This window comes from Eumetopias jubatus, unplaced genomic scaffold, assembly GCF_037043125.1.
Source record: "Eumetopias jubatus isolate StellerSeaLion01/CBP00866 unplaced genomic scaffold, mEumJub1_p1.0 scaffold_75, whole genome shotgun sequence".
Classification (NCBI taxonomy): Eukaryota; Metazoa; Chordata; class Mammalia; order Carnivora; family Otariidae; genus Eumetopias; species Eumetopias jubatus.
The window spans coordinates 294761-314683 of NW_028274881.1; the positions used below are offsets into that span (position 1 = coordinate 294761).

Consider the following 19923-nt stretch of genomic DNA (forward strand, 5'->3'; position numbering starts at 1 on the left):
AAGTCAGCACATGTGCCCAGTTTTGCCCCAAGCTCAATGAATTCACTTTCTGTGTGGAGGCCAAGCAAGCTCTTGGCGAGACTGGCTGTAAGGTGATACAGCTGAGGGGTGTGGAAAGCAAAAGTTCCTTCTTCAAAACCAGAAGTTACTTCCTAGCCTCCTTTAAAATGTACATGGACATTTTGCTCTTTGTTTCTTGCAGGGTGACTTAGGGGCACCTCTGGTATGCCATCTACAACAAAAAGACACATGGGTGCAAGTGGGAATTTTGAGTCACTTCGATGAACATTGCACAAAGCCCTACGTCTTCAGCCAAGGGAGACCTTTCCTTTTTTGGCTTCAGGGAGTCACACGGCCCAGCCATGCACCAAGGTCCCAGCAAGGGGCCATGACTACCTCTGCTTCCATCTCCCTTTCAGTCTCTACCTCTACAAACAACTCAGCTTTTACTGGCACTCCTGCTTCTGTTCCGCCAGAGTTCATCTCTCTGCCACAGCCTCAGAGTGAGGCCCAGGAAAATGGTAGTCAGGGAGGTATGAAAAAAATGAAGAGAAAATGATAATGGAAATAGAAAAGGAGGGGGAGAGTTTTTTCCAGAGAAATGCATGAGTTTTCAATACCAAATAATAGGAATCATTAACCTTAGGACTTCCAAAGGTATTTCATCCTTGGTGTATTATATAACTGCCATATTTCTTTCTGATACAGGTGACATGATAATAATAATTTTCTTAATTACTGTGATACCCATAGAACCAGAATAGTTCAATCACATTATCAGAATAGAAAGAGGGAACAAGGTTAGCATAGACACTCAAACTTTTTATTCTTCTAACAAGAACTTCTTTACTACCACAGAATCTTAACAAAAGTAATGTCAGATTTTTAAGTTGAGAATATACTTTCTTGGTAGAAATATATATAAAAATTTCTCTAATATGCTCTACTGAAATCTGTTACATTGTGACCATCTTTCTTTTCCTTACTATTATGAAATCTGTCATACTATCATCAATGACAACCTCACTTTTCTTTCCTTAGAAATTTATTTCTAACACAATCATATTACTTCATATTATATTTTCACCTAATTAATCCTATGTATCATGTTCATACTGTCATATCCATAGTAATGGATGCCTTTTTTAATATTTTCTTAAAAATTGTTTTATTTTGTTATGTTACTCACCATACATCACATCATTAGTTTTTGATGTAGTGTTCCATGATTCATTGTTGGCGTATAACAACCAGTGCTCCTTTTATTATGCCTTCCTTAATTCCCATCACCAGGGTTTTAATAACCCATCCCCCCAATTCCTACCCTCTAAAGCACTTGTGATGAGCACATGGTGTTGTATGGAAGTATAGAATCTCTATATCGTACAACTGGAAATAATATCATGTATGCTAACTGGAATTTAAATAACAACTTTAAAATATTAAACCATACTCTGATGTGCAGTTGTTACTTTATGATTTTCAGGTTTGCACTTAGGAAAGTGAAGTTTAGAGTTTGTCACAAAAGTTTTGAGTTGAATAATAGTAGTTAATACATATATAAATTGAAATAATGGTAGAGATATGATGTATAAAAAGAATAAGGGGAGAGAATAGGTGAAGACAATCTAGACTATCCAGGGAATTACACTGTGTTAATTGTCAAAGTGATGAGGACTTTGAAATATCTGAGCAAAGAACTTCTTATCTTCTTATCTCTACCATATTTCAATTTATATATGTATTACTTCAACTCAAAACTTTTATGACAAACTCTAAACTTCACTTTCCTAAGTGGCAAACCTGAAAATCATATTTAAAGTAACAACTGCACATCACACTAAGGTTTAATTTTTTAAAGTTGTTATTTAAATTCCAGTTAGCATACATGGTAATATGACTTTCAGGTGTACAATATAGCGATTCTGCACTTCCATACAACACCATGTGCTCATCACAACAAGTGCATTGCTTCATTCCCATCACCTGTTTCACCCATCCTCCACCGAGTTCCCCTTGGTAACCATCAGTTTGTTCTCTAGAATTTCTTGAGAATAGAATTTCTGTTTCTTGGTTTGCCTCTCTTTTTTTTCCCCCTTTGCTCATCTCTTTTTTTTTTTTTTTAATTTCAAATGTGAGTGAATTATATGGTATTTGTCTTTCTCTGAATGACATATTTTGCTTAGAATAATACCTTCTAGTTCCATCCTTGTCATTGCAAATGGCAAGATTTCATTCCTTTCTGATGACTGAGTAATATTCCAAAGTATATATGTACCACATTTCTTTATCCATTCATCTGTCGATGGGCTGCTTCCATATCTTGGCTATTGTGGACATTGCTACTATAAACATCAGGGAGCATGTACCCCTCTGAATCGGTATTGTTTATTCTGAGGGTCAATACCTGGTACTGCAATTGCTGGGTCATAGTGCAGTTTTATTTTAATGTCTTGAGGAACCTCCATACTGTTCTCCAGAGTGGCTGCACCAGTTTTCATTCCCACCAACAGTGCAAGACGGTTCCTCTCTGCATCCTTGCCAACATCTGTTGTTTCTTCTTTTTTTTTTTAATTTTAGCCATTCTGACTAGTGTGGGGTGATAACTCCTGGTGGTTTTGATTTGCAGTTCCTTGATGATGAGTGATGTTGAGCATCTTTTCATGTGTCTGTTGTCCATTTGGATGTCTTCTTTGCAGGAATATCTGTTCATATCTTCTGAAAATTTCCTAACTGGGGTTTGGGCTTTTGGGTGTTAAGTTTAACAAATGCTTTTTATATTTTCGATACTAGCCTTTTATCAGATACATTGTTTACAAATATCTTTCCCCATTCTGCAGGCTGTCTTTAGTTTTGTTGATTGTTTCCTTTTCTGTACAGAAGCTTTTTATCCTGATGAAGTCCCAATAGTTAAATTTTGCTTTTGTTTCCTTTGCCTCAGGAGATGTGTCTAGTAAGAAGTTGCTGTAGCTGATGTCAAGAGAAGTTACTATTGGTGCTCTCTTCTAGGATTTTAATGGTTTCAGCTTTCACATTTAATCCATTTTGAGTTTATTTTTGTGTATGCTGTAAGAAAGTGGTCCAGTTTCATTCTTCTGCATGTGACTGTCCAGTTTTCCCAACACCATTTGTTGAAGAGACTGTCTTTTTGCCATTGGATATTCTTTTCTGCTTTGTCAAAGATTAGTTGACCACAAAATTGTGTGTTTATTTCTGGATTTTCTATTCTGTTTCATTGATCTATTTTTGTGTGTTATGTATCTGTATATTCTGTACCAGTACCACACTGTATTGATCACTACAGCTTTGTAATATAACTTGAAGACTAGATGTACTGCTTCCAGCTTAACTTTTCTTTTTCAACATTGCTTTGACAATTAAAGTTCTTCTGTATATGTTTGCTAACTGAACATAATAATAAAAATATATACGTAAAATAATTTAAAAACAAAGTTCTTCTGTGGTTCCAAACAAATTTTTGGATTGTTCTAGCTCTATGAAAAACCCTGGTGGTGTTTTGATAGGATTACATTAAATTTGTAGATTGCTGTGTGTTAGAGACATTTTCAAGTAATTTTTCTTCCAGTGCATGACTGTGGGATGTTCATCATTTTTGTGTGCTCTACAAATTCTTTCATCGTGTTTTACAGTTCAGAGTACAGGTATTTCAAACCTCTGGTTACATTTATTCCTAGATATCTTATTGCTTTTGGTAAAACTGTAAATGGGATTGTTTTCTTAATTTCTCTTTTTGCTGCTCATTAATTGGTGTATAGAAATGTAACAGATTTCTGCACATTTACTTTGTATCCTGAGACTTGACTTTATCAGTTCTACCTGAATTTTTGTTGGAGTCATGTCAGTTTTCTGTATATAGTGTCACGTCATCTGCAGGTAGTGAAAGTTTTGCTTCTTTCTTGCTGACTGGATGCCTTTGATTCTAGTGCTTATCTGATTGCCGAGGCTAGGACTTCTAATACTATGATTAATAACAGTGGTGAGAGTGGACATCATTTTTTTTTTCCTAAATAGGGAAAGAGCTCTGTTTTTTGCCATTGCGGTTGATGGTGTCTGGGGTTTTCATATATGGCCTTTATTATGTTGCAGTATGTTCCTTCTAAATCTACCTTGGTGAGGATCTTTATCATGAATGGATATTTGTACTTTGTCAAATGCTTTTCCTGTGTCTCTTGAAATAATCATATGGTTTTATCCTTTTATTGATGGTATATCACATTGATTTGTGATAATTGAACCACCTACCACTCAGAAATAAATCCGATTTGAGTGGGTGAATGATTTATTTAATGTATTGTTCTATTTGATTTGCTAGTATTTTCTCAGGAATTTTTCCATCCGTGTTCATCAGATATTGGCCTATTGTCTTTTTTAGTGGAGCGTTTCTCTGGTTTTGATTTTAGAGTAATTCTCTCCTCATAGAATGGATTTGGAAGTGATCCTTCCTTTTCTGTATTTAGGAATAGTTTGAGAACAGGTATTAACTCTGAATGTTTGGTAGAATTCATCTGGGGAGCCATCTCATCCTGGACTTTTGTTTGTTGGGAGTTTTTTTTATCATTATTATTACTGATTCAATTTATAGGTTGGTAATCAATCTTTTCAAATTTTCTATTCCTTTTTCTAGGAATTTACCAATTGCTTCCAAGTTGTCCAGTTTGTTGGCATATAGTTTCTCATATTTTCTTATAATTATCTGTATATCTGTTTGTATTTTTGTGGTATTGGTTGTTATTTCTCTCTCATTTGTAATTTTATTTATTTTAGTCCTTCCTCTTTGCTTCTTGATAAATCTGCCTGGAGGCTTATCAATTTTATTAGTATTTTTCCGAGAACCAGCTCTTGGTTTCATTGATCTGTTCTGTTGTTTTTAGTTTCTATATCATTTATTTCTGTTTTCATGTTTATAATTTCCTTCCTTCTCCTGGTTTTAGGCTTTGTTTATTGTTCTTTCTCTAGCTCCTTTAGGTGTAAGGTGAGCTTATTTGAGACTTTTCTTGCTGGTTGAACTAGGTATGTATTGCTATGTACTTCCCTCTTAGGACCACTTTTGATGAAACTCAACAGTTTTGGACTGTTGTGTTTTCATTTTCATTTATTTCCATGTACTTTTTTATTCCTTCTCTGATTTCCTGGTTCACTCATTCATTACTTATATTTAGTTTAACTTCCATGTATTTGTGGTTTTTCCAGATTTTTTTTTCTTGTGGTTGATTTCTCATTTTATAGCATTGTGGTCAGAAAAGATGCATGGTATGACTTCCATCTTGAATTTCTTGAGGCCTGTTTTGTGGGCTTACATGTGATCTATTCTGGAGAATGACCCAAATGCACTTGAAAAGAATGTGTCCTTTGCTCTTTTAGGTTGGAATGTCATGATTATATATGTTAAGTTTATCTGGTCCATTATGTCATTTAAAGCCCTGTTTCCTTGTTGATTTTCTGTTTGGATGATCTGTCCATTGATGTAAGTGTGGTGTTAAAGTCCACTACTATTATTTCATTATTATCAATGAGTTCCTTAATGTTATTAACTGCTTTATGTATTTGGGTTCTCCCATGTTGGGTGTAGAAATATTTACAAGTTTTAGATCTTCTTGTTGGATTGTCCCCTTTATGATTATATAGTGCCCTTCTTTGTCTTTTGTTAATTGTCTTTGTTTTAAAGTCCAGTTTGGGGTGCCTGGGTGGCTCAGTTGGTTTGGCGACTGCCTTCGGCTCAGGTCATGATCCTGGGATCCGGGATCCTGGGATAGAGTCACACATTGGGCTCCTGCTCCTCCATGGGGAGCCTGCTTCTCCCTCTGCCTCTGCCTGCCACTCCCCCTGCTTGTGCTCTCTCTCTCTCTCTCTCTGTCAAATAAAATTTTTTTAAAAAATCTAAAGTCTAGTTTGTACAATAAAAGTATTGCCACTCCGGCTTTCTTTTTATAGCCATTTGCATGATAAATGTTTTTCCATCCCCTCATTTCAATCTGCAGGTGTCTTTAGGTCTCAAATGATTCTATTATAGACAGCATACAGATGGGTCTTCCCCATCGATGGACACATCCATTGTGTCACTCTTTGTCTTCTGATTGGAATATTCACTCCATTTACATTCAACATAATTATTGATAAATACATATCAATGTATTTGCTTTGTGGTTGTTTATGAAGATTTTCTTTGATATGTTCTTGTCTTTCTTTAATGGTTTGCTGATTTTCTTTAGTGATATACCTGGTTATTTTTTCTTTATTCTTTGCATATTTATCAGTCTATATTAAGTTTATGGTCATTTAAGCTTGAAACCATTCTTTACTCCTTTCCGCCTCTCATTTTATTTTCTGCTGATATTTATCTATTTATTTATCTATTTGTTTATTTTTTGAGAAAGCATGAGCAAGAAGGGAGGGGAGGGATGGGGGAAAGGGAGAGAGAGAATCTTAAACAGACTCTATGCCCAACATGGAGCTGGACTTGGGCTCAAACTCAAAACCCTGAGATCATAAACCAGACCAAAATCAAGGGGCTTAACCAAATGAGCCACTCAGTCCCCGTATGCTGTCATATTTTAAATCCTTTTATTTTCTGAGTTCCTTGCATGACATTTTATAGAAGTGTTAATTTTTACTGCTTTTATGTTTCCTACCTTTATACTGTAACGTTTGGTCTCCTGTTTCCACTCAAAGAGTCCCCATTTCTTGCAGAACTGGTTTACTGGTCACCAAATTCTTTAGTTCTTTTGCCTGGAAAACTATCTTTCCTTCTGTTCTGAAGGATAGCCTTGCTAGATAGAGTATTCTTGGCTGCAGATTTTCCGCACTTAGCACTTTGAAAATATCATGCCACTCCTTCCTGCTGAAAATCCACTCTTATCCTTATGCATTTTCCTTGTATATAACTGTCTTCTTTTGTTTTGCTGCTTTCAAAATTTTGTCTTGTCACTGTATTTTGCTAGTTTAATTACAGTATATCTTGGTGTGGGTCTAGTTTTGTTGATTTTGTGGAGGGGTTTCTGTGCTTCTTGGATCTGGATATGTTTCCTTCTCCAGATTAGGGGAGTTTCAGTTACTATCTCTTTAAATAATTTCTGTGCCCCCTTTTCTCTCTACTTCTTGGCTCCTATAAAATGAATGTTATTACATTTGATGGAGTCACTGAGTTTATTCTCATTTTGTGTACTTCTCTCTTCTCTCTTTTGTTCAGCTTGATTACTTTCCATTATTCTGTCTCCTAGATCATTAATTTGTTCCTCATTTCATCTATTCTTCATGCCATCAAGAATGTTTCTCATTTCATTTATTAAGCCCTTTATCTCCTATGTTATTTTTTGTGTTAGTAGTCTCACTGACGCCTTCCAGTCTTTTCTCAATCCAGTGAGTATCCTTATGACCATTATTTTGAATCCTCTATCAAGCATGCCACTTATAGCAGTTTTGCTTAGACATCTGGCCTTGGCCTTATCTTGTTCTTTCATTTAAGACAGCTTTCTCCATCTTTTTATTTTGTCTAAGTCTCCATGCCTATTTCTCTGTGTTAGGGAGGTTAGCTACAATTCCTCTTCGGACAGTAATGGCCTTAGGAAGAAGAGGTCCTGTAGTGACCTGCTGTAACGTGTTACTGGTCCCCAAATGCTGCCACTTCCAGGCATGCTTCCAGTGTGTGCTGCCTTTGTTCTTTTGTTTCATTCTGGCCACTTTATCATTTCAGCCAGTCTTTTACAGTGGCTCTCTTCACCTGCTCTGGGTAGTGTTTAAACTCTGGCCTGAATGTGGTTGGTTTTAACTAGGTGTGTTCTGGACTGCTTGTGAAATGAGATGTGTTACCACTGCCTCTGGATGCAAGGCTTCACAAAACTCTCAGGTTGGGAGATGTGACATAGGCAGGAGTTTGTACTAGGGTTATGGGAAGCCCACCATGGTGAAAAATCCACCACACTGAGACAGAGGCAAATTTGACTGAGAAGGGCAGTCTTGCCAGAGCACAAAGGGGTGGAACATGGTGTAAAAAAGTTGTGTAGCAAGCAACCATGCTGCACTGGTTACCTCAGGTGGCCCTGTGTTTATTCTGAGGGGCAGGGGACGTAAATGGTACTTTCTAGATCCTTTGTTCCTGGAGATGGTCTGTCTATGAACACTGCCTCTGGGACATTCTCTGAACTGAAGCCTCTCTGCTGTGTGGCCCAGGTGCTCTTCAGATTGCTGTTTCCACAATGTATGTTCCCAGGCTGTTTACCTGTCTTTTCTCTAGGAGCAGCCTCAAGGCCTCTGGGCTCTCCCAGAGCCAAGCCTACTGACTTTTAAAACCACAAAATTCAGCCCCTTTCACTTTCCAAGCTAATTCCTATGGGGTTTGTTATCCTTGTGCACTGCTATGTGTGCTAGTCTGTCTGTCACCCTTCTTTTACATCATTGCTCCCTACCCACAGCAGTGGCCATGAGCCATTTCTCTCCCAAACAACATCTCCACACTTCCTGCTTTCTTTGATATGGCTGCTTCTGTCTCTTTTGCTGTATAATTTGTTCTCTCAGTCTTCAGATCAAATTATGTTGCATATCAGACAATATGATGGTTATATAGTTGTGTTCATTGCATGGGGTGACTATAGTGTCTTCCTGCTATACCACCATCATCCCCTCCTAAGTGTCACTGAATTTTTAAAAAGTAATTAAGCTCAGTTCCTTCTGTTCCACTTAAATTTTTAACTTTATTTCTCCAATAAATGGTCAAATAAATTTTGCTTCTTTTTTTATTGCTTACTATGTTAATGACTCCTAACTAAGCAAACTAACAGCTGAAAAAGAATTCCCCTTGGGAAGAGACCTATAATAGTTCCCAATAGTTTGACAAATGAAAGGTAATTAAACTTGACCATAAAGAAATGATGGATCTGGAAACATAACAATAAGGCAATTATTCCTTTTAGGGAAATAGCATATATGTAACAATACAGACTGTGTGTTTGCAAGTCAATTTTAGTAACAGTGATAAGTTTAGAAGGGCTAGGAAGGATGAAAAACTTTAAAGATGGGCTACAGATGACGATTCTACTGAATTTACTTTTATTCTCAGCTTTAGCAGATCGAATTTCTCTACGATATACCATGCCTTGGCAAGCCATGATCATCAGCTGTGGCAGTCAAATTTGCAATGGTTCCCTTGTTAGCAGCTCTTGGGTTCTCACTGCTGCCCACTGTGTCAGGAACATGTAAGTTTGCATCCTGCTTCATATAATATATTGTGCTAGAGTATTTTCAAATTAGTTTGTTGAAGTCTTCTTTGAATTAATTCACTTCATATTATGTCTGAACAGTATCTCTTATCTCTATAGAATCTTTGCATCAGGCTAGGCAAGAAATTTGCCTCAGTGTGTTTGACTGATATTTCCCTTAGTTAATACCTCCCTAATTCCACTGTGTATGAATTTTGAGTTTTCATAGTGTTCTGATTTCCCTACAGGTAAAGTAGGAACTTTATACATCATAGCTAATGGAATACATTACAAAGCCTAATACTGATGGCTGTTAAGGCCTCATATATCCTAGTGAATATATTCTAATTAGTCTCTAACTACACACTTAGGAATCCTGAAGACACTGCTGTAATACTAGGCCTGAAGCACCCTGGAGCACCTCTGAGAGTTATTAAGGTGTCTAACATTCTACTGCATGAGAGATTTCGGTTGGTGAGTGGGGCAGCAAGAAATGATCTAGCACTGCTGCTCCTTCAAGAGGTCCAGACTCCCATTCAGCTCTTAGCACCATTGGGACATCTGAAGAATCTCAGTAGCTCAGAATGCTGGCTTTCTGGGCCAAGAGTTCTCAATCCAGGTCAGTAGTTAATTTGCTTATTGGGACAGTGGTTCTAAAATATGTGAGATGGGGGATCCATTTGTTTGATGTTAAAATTCAGATAAGAATTCTAGCCAATATTGTCTCCATTATTAATTTTAAATTTTTGATCAAACTCAGAGATATTCTCTGGGATTTGTTTTGGTTTTAGAAAATGATAGTTTTGATAATGACTACATAAGATTTCAAATGTGCAAAATGATACAAGGTAGATCTTTCTGTGTACAGTCAAGTTTAGTAAATAAAGTAGACATGGACTGCTTCCTAAATGTGCTAACTTTATAATAATGAAAAACATAGGTCATTGTGTTTACTTATACTTAAGAAAATGAAGTTAGATATGACTTGAAATATATTTTACAAATGAAAATAAAATTGCAAATTATTTGGAATGGCATTTAAAAAGTGAAGAAAATTATTAGAATGGATAAATATGTGCAGTAAGAAGGTGATAACAAAATAAATGAAGTTTTTTGGCATTAAAACTTAGAGATAATTTAAAGTGATGATGATATCATCTCATTAGTTAGTGTTACAATGCAGGCTATATCTCTTGGACTTCTTATTTTATACCTGTTTTTCTAGGAGAAACAGATGAGAATCCAGAAATGTTACAGATGCAGGTGATGGGAGCTTCAGGCTGTGCCCACCTCCACCCTGACATTGGCAGTTCTATTATCTGCTTCATTACTCAGGAGAAAGGCTCTGATACGAATGTGGTAAACAGTTCCTGTTCATTTTTTAATTCTAATTCATAGAAACTATAAATTTTTCTACATATAAAAATGTAGACCATGCAATTAGTAAGTTATAAATATAAGAAATTGGGTTTTTGTTCAGTGGGAATAAACAAAATTACTTACAGAACAAACTTCCTCAAAAATGTATGCTATTAATCTCTGGTTTATCTGACACTTGTTATTCTTAACTATCCACACTGAAATGCTGTTTTGGTGGTGTCCATAGAAATTAGGAATTTCATATAATTCTGTATATTCTAATACATGGCTTCTAAATTTCATCATATCTGAAACCTTAATTTGCCTTTATAAATGCCATCTTTATGGACTAACGGTCAATGGCATTATCAGTAGTTTCCTATGAGAAGAATCTATTTGGTAATTATATTGATTGGCTGCTAGCTATTTGAGACCTCTTTATTTTCTGAATAGTTTTTCTCTTTTCCAACTAACAAAGTCTAATAATAAGTAAGAATTTAAGACAGTGGCTTTAATCAAAATTCTACCATTGCCTTCACAGGAACCTGTGACTCCTGGCAGTGCTGTTATGTGCAGACCAGTGTCTGGAAATGGCAGCTGGAGACAGATAGGCTTTACCAGTCTAAAGGCACTTGCTACCATTGTCAGCCCACACTATTCCTGGATATTTTCCACATCAGCCAAAACAGGTCATCCCCTAAACCAGGCACTCATGCCTTGGGTGGAAAAGCCAAAGTCATCTAGTCTTCATAAACAGGCAACACTACCACTTTCATCATTAATGATTCTTGTAATGCAGAGTCTATTGTAAACCAGTGGTTATAATGACCAGTACCAATCTGGTCACACTGTGATAAAAAAAAAAAAAAAAAAGAGATCAGAACTTCCAATTAAAACAAAACAGTTGTATTAAGACCCTAACTTCTCTGCAGTTATTCCTTAGAAAAGCATCAATTCTATCCATTAAAATGACAGTCTTTTAACATTGTAAAAAAAAATATTTTAACAATTAAAATTTCAAAAATGTAAAACCTTCCACCATGACTTGTGATAATAGTTAATAAGATAATATAAAAAAATAAATCACATTGAAAAGTTGACAAATACATAATCACACCTCATAAAACTTCAGAGCGCTCATGTGTTCTATCAAAAACATATACGCCTAAACTTATTCTATTTCAGTTGTTAAAGAGAATAAGACAATTATAAAGCTTGAAGTAGTTAGTAAAACATAAAAAAATTAATACACAATGTACATAAAACCCTTAATTATATAAAAATAAACATGAAAGAAGGAGTTTTCCTTTGGATTTTCCATATGTAACTAAACAAGTTAACAAAGGGGAAAAAGGCAAACCACAAACAAGAAATACAATCTTAGTTATTAAAACTGTCTTAACATCATGAGATGGTGGCTTGGATTAAAAAGATTATAGGAATTAAACATAGAGCAGCTATATAGAGACAAAGTACTTGTTTGAAACTGAAAAATGATTATAAACACAGACAAGTAATATGGCACAATATATTAAATTAACTGCAATTGAAATTAAAATTAAAAAAAATAAAGGAGTCGCGGTAAATGAAGAAATCATGAATACAGTTAGCTGTAAAGATGGGACATTGCAAAGAAAAAACTTTTTTTTTAGAACAAATAAGATCAACTAAACCAAACCGGATGACAGAAAACATATGCTTTTCCTGGAGGCATACAGCAAAGGGGATCCAGATGCCCCTCCCTGAAGAGGAAGTCTGGGCGAACACTGTGGAGAGGGTGGCAGGTGGATGCAGTCTGCTGGGTCGGTGACCTCAGTGCTCACTCTTTGGAAGGCCAAGGTCAGGCGGCAAGGAGCTGAACATGGCACCCAGGTGACAGGCAGCACGAACGCCTTCACCACCAGAGATGGAGCATCTTGTGTTGCATTCTGCCAACAGCATGAATGCCCCAGGAAGGGGTTCCCGGGTCATCTGGCCTGCAGAGGAGAACGCATCCACTCTCGACTTCCCCGCTCCGGGCCAGCCGGGTGAGACCGTGAGCAGAATATCAAGCCGGGCCATCACGTCCCCAGAGCTGGCCCACAAATGTGGTGAGAGAATGCCCACAAGTGGTTTTGAGCCAGCAAAGTAGGCTTGGGGCCGTTGGTCTGGCACCAATGCAAGCCAGTCTATCCAGGCATCACTGACAAGCAGGGGCTCCTTGTACTCCCCCTCCCCCCGTCTCAGTTGGGGGAAGCATGCACATAGATCCAGGCCTAGTCCCCGACCGGGTCTCCACACGTTTCCTCCAGAGTGGATTTCATATGCGCCCCCACGGTCTTGGACCATGTTTTCCATCTGTTCGCCCTTCATGTGGATGCTGTCCAAGTCCACTGGCACTCCCGAGTGACATTTGTTCAATGACAGACGCTGGCATTGTCCTTGCCGGGGAGGGAAGGTGAGAAGGGCCAATGACAAGAGGTGTGCGTCCTGGGAAGGAGACGGAAACCCCTAGCTATTTCCCACACCTGGGACCATCCGTGCAAGCAGCACAGATGGGTGGTGTGCCTCACACCCGCCTGCCAACTCTCACTGCATCCTCCTTGCCTTCACCTCTGTGTGTCTGTTCATCGAGAGGGGAGACAGACCCCTGAATAACCACGGAATACAAACAAGACCTGTGTGTCTGGAGGGACGTGGCTGCACTTGGCCTCTTGCCTCTTTCTCCATCATCGGCAGAGCTGGAAATCCCACAGGACCTCTCCTTTCCTGCCCGGGGCCTACACATGCACTCATACACACGTGTGCACATGCAAACACTTAGACACGCAACACACACACATACGGTCTACACAGGCATGCGCCTGTGGACACACAAACACACACACACACACATGCCTGGAAACACACAGAGACACAACACACACAGGCACACGCAAACACACACACATGACACACACCCACACACCCGGGCTCAGCACATGGGAAAGAAGATGGCCACACGCATGCACGCAGACACAAACCCATGCTGACAGGCACCACTCTCTCTCTCTCTCTCACACAGGCGTGCACACACACACACAATCTGAGGCCCACAGGCATGCATGTGGCTGCACACACCCACTTATACTCACACCAGTGCATGCACACACACTCAGATCACATAACACACAACCACACACGTGCTGCACAAACCCATGCGCACTTGCCCATGCAAACACACACAGCTGCACTCGCAAACACACACACAACACTCACACAAGGTCTCTGGCATAGCCATAAACGCTTGGCCTGGCACACACACACACAACCCCCTCTGCCCAAGAACTCCCATAGACACAGGTGCAACAAATACACATGGTCTTAGGCACACATGCATAAACAACTGGCCCTCACCCAGACACACACACACACACACACCTGCCCTCAAGATACCCACAGGGAACAGATACACACGGTCTGCGTCACACAGGAATGCACGAGCCATACCAACATACACACATGCACGTGTTAATGCAAACATGCACACATGCACCCCACACAGTCTCTGGCACACAGGCATGTGTGCTGAGCTACCCAACACACACACACACACTTTTGCACGTGTAATTCCATGCACACAACATACACAAACCTCCAGCACAGAAGAATACACAATTGGCCCCGGAAACACACACACACACACACACACACACACACACACACACAGACACACACAGCCCGTACAACACACAGAGACTCAAGGAACACACACGGTCTTCAGTACACAGGCATACACTGCTGGTCCCGCAACCACAGACACACACACATACACACACGCGCTCATGCCAACACATATATATGCAACGCACACACAGCCACGCGTGTTTTCGGCACACAGGTCTGCACACATGACCACCCAAATACACACATGCTAATGCAACACACACACACACACACCAATCACACACACAATCTCCAACACAGGCATGAACTGGTGGCTACAGAAGTGTGCACACACACACACACACAATCAGTCAAAGGCCTGCAAACACACAGACACACAACAGACACCATTGTGCATGAAAGCACACAAATACTCAACACTCACACGGAAGGTCCCTGGCACACGTCCATACATACAAAGCCCCACAGAAAGTCACACACCCAGGTGCGCCTGAAAACACATGCACACACCATACACCCAGGGACTAGCACACACAGCCAGGCAGATTTCTGCTAGCATGCACACACACATTCATATGCCCTGGGAAACTCACGGACCATGCAACACACACATGGTCCCCGTACACAGGCATTCAACTTGGCCACAAACACAGTCCACTGTGTGCAGGCAAAGAGCCACTCAGGAAACACAAACCAAACGCATATGATCTCCAGTGCACAGGCAAGGCCTTGATAGGAACACATATTAAGGTGCACAAGAAACACACACAAACACACACTCAAACACCCTGGGAAACACACTGTATCACCGGCACACAGGCATGCACGTATGGCCGCACACATACACACATACACACACATGCAAACACACATGGAATAGAAACACACACAGTGCCCAGACACAGGTATGTGCACTTGGCTGTACACGCGCGCACACACACGCCTATTTGTGTGCAAACACACTCAGGGAACACACGCCAACTCACAAGGTCTGTGGCACACAAACATGTACACTTGGCCACACACACCAACACATACGTGGGCATGCAACCACACAACACATAAACACCCAGGGTCCCAACACAAAGCACACACACGTGGCCTCGCAAACACACAACCGTACACCTGCAAAAACACCCTCCCGATACACACACTAAGACACATGGTCTCCGGTCCACAGGCATGCACTCTTCCCATGCACACATGTGCACATTAAAACTCACACACACCACACAAACATACACGATCCCCGGCATAGAGGCATGCTCAGGTGGCTGCACGTGCAAGTACACACATGCACGCACACGCACACACAGACAGCCAAACGCAGACCTCCCTCACACAGCCCACTCACAAAGCCGCATTATCTTCCACCACTCACACCTGACTTCCCTCATGCGTCCTTCTAACTGTCCCCTGTGGGCGGGTTTTGCGTCGCGGGACAGCGTGGGTCCACAGGGACCACGAGAGACAGCCTCCTCCTTCGTCCTCCCAGGACACAGGGGTTTTGCAGTGCTCCTGACAGATGCATGCATGGGAACGCATCACAGCCGTGCGGGGCATGCTTCCAGGAGCAAGGGTACTGGGCCAAGCTCCCTAAGTGGTGTCAATGGGCGGGACGAGGAGCCACCAAGCCACGAGGGTCCTGCTCTCCAGGACAATTCCCCACCTGTGTGCCCTGCCCTGAAGTATCAGACACTAATGAACAGAGGTCTGCCTTTTCCGCCCTCCTCTTGAGCCTGCCTCGGATGTCCTCATGCCATGCCCTGGCCTGCCCTGTGCCCATGCTGAACATCACCGCCACATAGGCAATTCCACACGGCGGGGGTTGGAGGGTCTCATGAGGCAGATAGCCTCCTCGCCCTGTCCTGGCTCCAAGGACAAACCCACACACAGATGCACAGCCCTTCTTAACTTATGTCTCTCGCCATCTGTTCAGATACGTGCTGGATACTCTCCAGAGCTGCCAAACGTGATCCTTTCCCCCATTTCTGTCCTGTGCAGGCAAAGCACCACCTAACTCATCCTCCCATCGTTCACAGTGGTGAATATCTCCTTGACATCTTCTGGTTGGTCAGACTCTGATCTCTGTGTGGTCCACGTCCACACAGCTACCGTGACCTGGGCGCACGCGCGCGTGCACACACACACACACACACACACACACACGTTAGGGATTCGTGAAATTGCATAATGCCAAGGATAGCCAAGGCGGGATGAGGGTGTCCTCTGTCCTCGTGAGATCCTGTTCCTCCTCACCTAGAGACTCAGGAGCCTCCAGCCCATGGCCCAGTGCCATTCCCAAGAATGGCCATGAGGCCGTGGGAAGCCACGGGGGGGTCCGGAACATGGAGGGAAGTGGGGGAATTTCGGCAAGGAGCAGGCTGGGAAAAGGAGCTCCAATCGAAAAGACTGGCAGAACATCCCCAACTGAACGAGAGGCCGGGGTCCTGAGAAAGGGGCTGATGCGCACAGGTGTCAGTTCAGAATAACGGGGCGGAGAAACCTTGCTTCTCCCGTGTGACCTGGGACGTTCCGGCTGCCAGCATGGGGGGCCTGAACTTGCCCGCATGGACGCACCCACCTGGATGTGTGCTGAGTTCCCCTAGGTTCACTTCTCACCCTGCTACCCGCTCCCTGGGTGAGCTGGGGCCCAGTCTCCTCTGAGCCTCAGTTTCCCCACCACTAATCTGCCTGTCCCACGGCAACTTCCACACACACAAGTCAGGACCCAGCAGCCCTGGCTTCTCACCGACAGGCACTCCTCGCAGTTCATTCCCTTCGGATGCCTTCCTAACTCGGGTAGTACAGCAGAGGATTGGGCCACAGGTCTTCGATGACGACCTGGTAGGCGAAACAGGCCAGCTGAGCACAGGCCCTGGACCCCGTTCCAAGCAGCCGGGGCTCGGGCATCAGCCCGGCCGACGAAGGCCGCCAGGGGCCCCACCTCGGCGATCCTGTTAGAACCTGGGACGCTGGGGTCACACAACCAGTTGAAGAAGTTAAGGCTGGTGGTGTCGTGCCTGTGGCAGCCAGATCCATGTTCATAGTCCCAAAACACTGGACAGGTGTGGAACGACACGCCCTATATCCTGCAGGAAGGGAAAATTTAGGAGAGGCTCTCCACGGCCTAGGACCCACGCCCTCTCGCCTTCTCTTCCTCTCAACCTCCCAGCCGGTCTCCCTCCTGGGCCTGGTCCACCCCATGCTGGAGACCTCATGCACCTCCCCTCCCGTTCCCAAGTGCTCCCCCCCGCCCGCCCCGAACATCCTCGAAGCTCAAGCTCACTCCCACCGGCAATGCTAAGGCGATACACCCTAATGATCACTTTGTTCTGGAAGTAGGGGTTGCTTCCAATGGAAAACATCAAACTGAAGCGGTATTTGGGATGGCCCAGTACCTCCACCTGCCCCGCCGAAGAAAGAGGACGGGAAGGGGGAACGTGTCTTCTAGGTGCCCCGAGCTGTTTGCCTGGCTGCGGCACTGAACCACGTTGCCCGGCCCCCTCCTGCTCAAACCCCACGCCCACCGGTCCTCCCCCAGCCTCCGTCTCCCAGGACTGACCTCCAAATTGGTCATGTAGCTGAGCACGTCTCTGTCCTGGTCACCCGTCACGGCCGATATCTTGGGGTGTTTCAGGATCTGCCTTGGGTCAAGGAGCCTCGCCGGCACGTGCTACGGAAAGAGAGGCAGGAGCCACCGGGACCTTCCCGGCTGAGAGGAAGCGACGGAAGTTGCAAAAGTGCAGAAACGCCAAGCACTGCCGCCCTCCCAACCTCGTCAGCACCTGCACTTTCTTCCCACCTGCTTCACCCTGGGTAGTCCCTTGGCTTCCAGCACCTCTGAGGCTGCCTGCCCGTGACAGGGCAAGGCCGAGGGCCTGACTGCTCTCTGTTCCCATGTCCCCCTGGCCTGTGCGTGTGGCCTGCAGGCAGTCACTGCTTTGGACGGCTGGGTGTGCCCCGTCCCACTGTCACGGCCGGGATTGCTTGTGTGTTTGCCTGAAGCCCCGTGACTTTGAGGGGCCTCCTGTGCCCAGGAGGGGGCCGCTCGTGTCACCTGGAGCATGGCTGCGCACCCACGGCCCAAAGCGTGGTCCTGGCAGAGTCAGCGAGGGAGGGAGGGAAAGCGGTAGGTGGGGGCAGGGGGAAAGCAAAAGAGAGAGAGGGACAGAGAGACCGCACACCGGGAGGAAGGGACACAGAGGGAGGGCAGAGAGGACAGGGGGAGAGGGCGGGCGAGGACACAGAGAGGGAGCGATAGGCAGGGAGGAAAGGTGCGGGTAGGCGCCTGGGCCTGGGGTCCCGGCCTGGCTGTGTGGGGCCTGTGGAGACAGAGTTTGCAGCATCCCGGCAGCGCCGTGTCTGGGTTCCCGCGGGCGGCCGAAGCGAGGCGGCCGGCTGACTGGCTTGGCAACCCGAGAGCGGACGACATTGTGGGTCAGCCCTGAACTTTGGAAATTTGGAAAACCACGCAGGCTCTGAAGGACAGGGAAGGGGGGAGGGCAGCCTCTCCGTCTGCCCCATGCAAACGTTTCCTTCCAATATCTACTCTGAGCCAAGCGGGCTTCACACTACTTGTCGAAGCGTGTTGACCCGTGTTCCCTGAACCCTGCAAGGCTGTTGGGAGTCCAAAGCTTCCGCCCGCAGCTTCTGCACAGACAGGGTCTGGACAGGGCGCAGCCCCAGCGTTCTCAACCCTGCCACGCCCCGGCTTCCTCTGCTGTGCATTGTAGGGATCGTGGGCCCACTCCCACCAGGGAAGGGGGCGAAGAGCCCTTCCCCCAGCGCTCATGGCCGTGGCCGTGGCTATGCTGCTGCCCTCCTCTCGGTGATCCTCCACAGCAGCCGAGCCCCACCAGCCGGAGGCAGGATACGGCCTGGGATGCACTGGATATGATGTCCCTCGGCGAGCCAGGTGAGAACTCCGCTTCTGATTCATCCTGCGCTTGGGCCGCAAGTAGGCCCCGGTAGCTTGGGCATCCACAGAGCTCAGCGCTAACTGAACAACCTCCAGCGCGGCCAGTGGGGTCCCCGGCTTGATCGGGACCCAGCACTGGCCCTTCTGCCGCAGCTCCTGCAGCTTCTCGTCCTGCTCTGCTTGTGCCACCTCCTCGTCTTCCACCGCCACGACCCCCACCGCCGCCATGATATCCTCCCCCAGGGCCACCAAATTCTCCCCCGGGCCGGCCTCGCCTCTGCGGTGCCGGTTCTCAGCCTCCCGCACAGCCTCTGCCGCCATGCCCCCCGCCCCAGGGCCTCTGGCACCCCAGCCTCGCTCCAGGCATCTGCCTCCCCACGGGCCCCCTCCTCCCCACGACCCCCTCAGCGGCAGCGGACTAAGCTGGTCCAAGGATGCCGGGGCAGCCCCGGCATCCCCGGACCCCGCCTCGCTCTCCATGGGGCCCTGGAACGAACCACCGCAGCCACCGAGGGAAGGAGCTGGAGGGGCGAGCACGCGGCTCCCACAAGCGGCCGGCAGGTGGAGCTCTGGCGCCCACGGCTGGAGGCCCGTACCTAGCAGAGGCCTCGGGCCTGGGGAACGCATGCGCACAAAGCCTTGGGGATTGGTGGCGTCTGGGTGGCGGGGCGGGGGGGCGCATGTGGCCTTCGCGGGAAGGGACCCCGGCCTCACGCCCAGGACGCTCACCGGCCCCGGGAACCCACCAGATGCACTGCGGTGGGCGTGGCAGCACCTGGCCCCGCC

The 19923-nt window shown here is 44.7% G+C and overlaps 1 protein-coding gene across 1 annotated transcript; it reads left to right on the forward strand.

The window, feature by feature from the left end:
- Positions 1–388: 388 nt before the first annotated feature.
- LOC148161740 (serine protease 52-like) lies at positions 389–11382 on the forward strand. The gene is made up of 5 exons (XM_088020585.1): positions 389–503; positions 9074–9209; positions 9584–9831; positions 10438–10571; positions 11113–11382. The coding sequence occupies exons 1-5, from the start codon at positions 389–391 to the stop codon at positions 11380–11382; spliced, it is 903 nt and encodes a 300-aa protein (XP_087876711.1).
- Positions 11383–19923: the final 8541 nt, after the last annotated feature.

Excerpts from the sequence above, each read along its gene's own strand:
- LOC148161740 (XM_088020585.1), top strand. The coding sequence starts at position 389 with ATGACTACCTCTGCTTCCATCTCCCTTTCAGTCTCTACCTCTACAAAC. Across the intron at positions 504-9,073 it reads CTCTCTGCCACAGCCTCAGA|CTTTAGCAGATCGAATTTCT; the intron begins GTGAGGCCCAGG and ends TTTTATTCTCAG. Across the intron at positions 10,572-11,112 it reads AAGGCTCTGATACGAATGTG|GAACCTGTGACTCCTGGCAG; the intron begins GTAAACAGTTCC and ends TTGCCTTCACAG.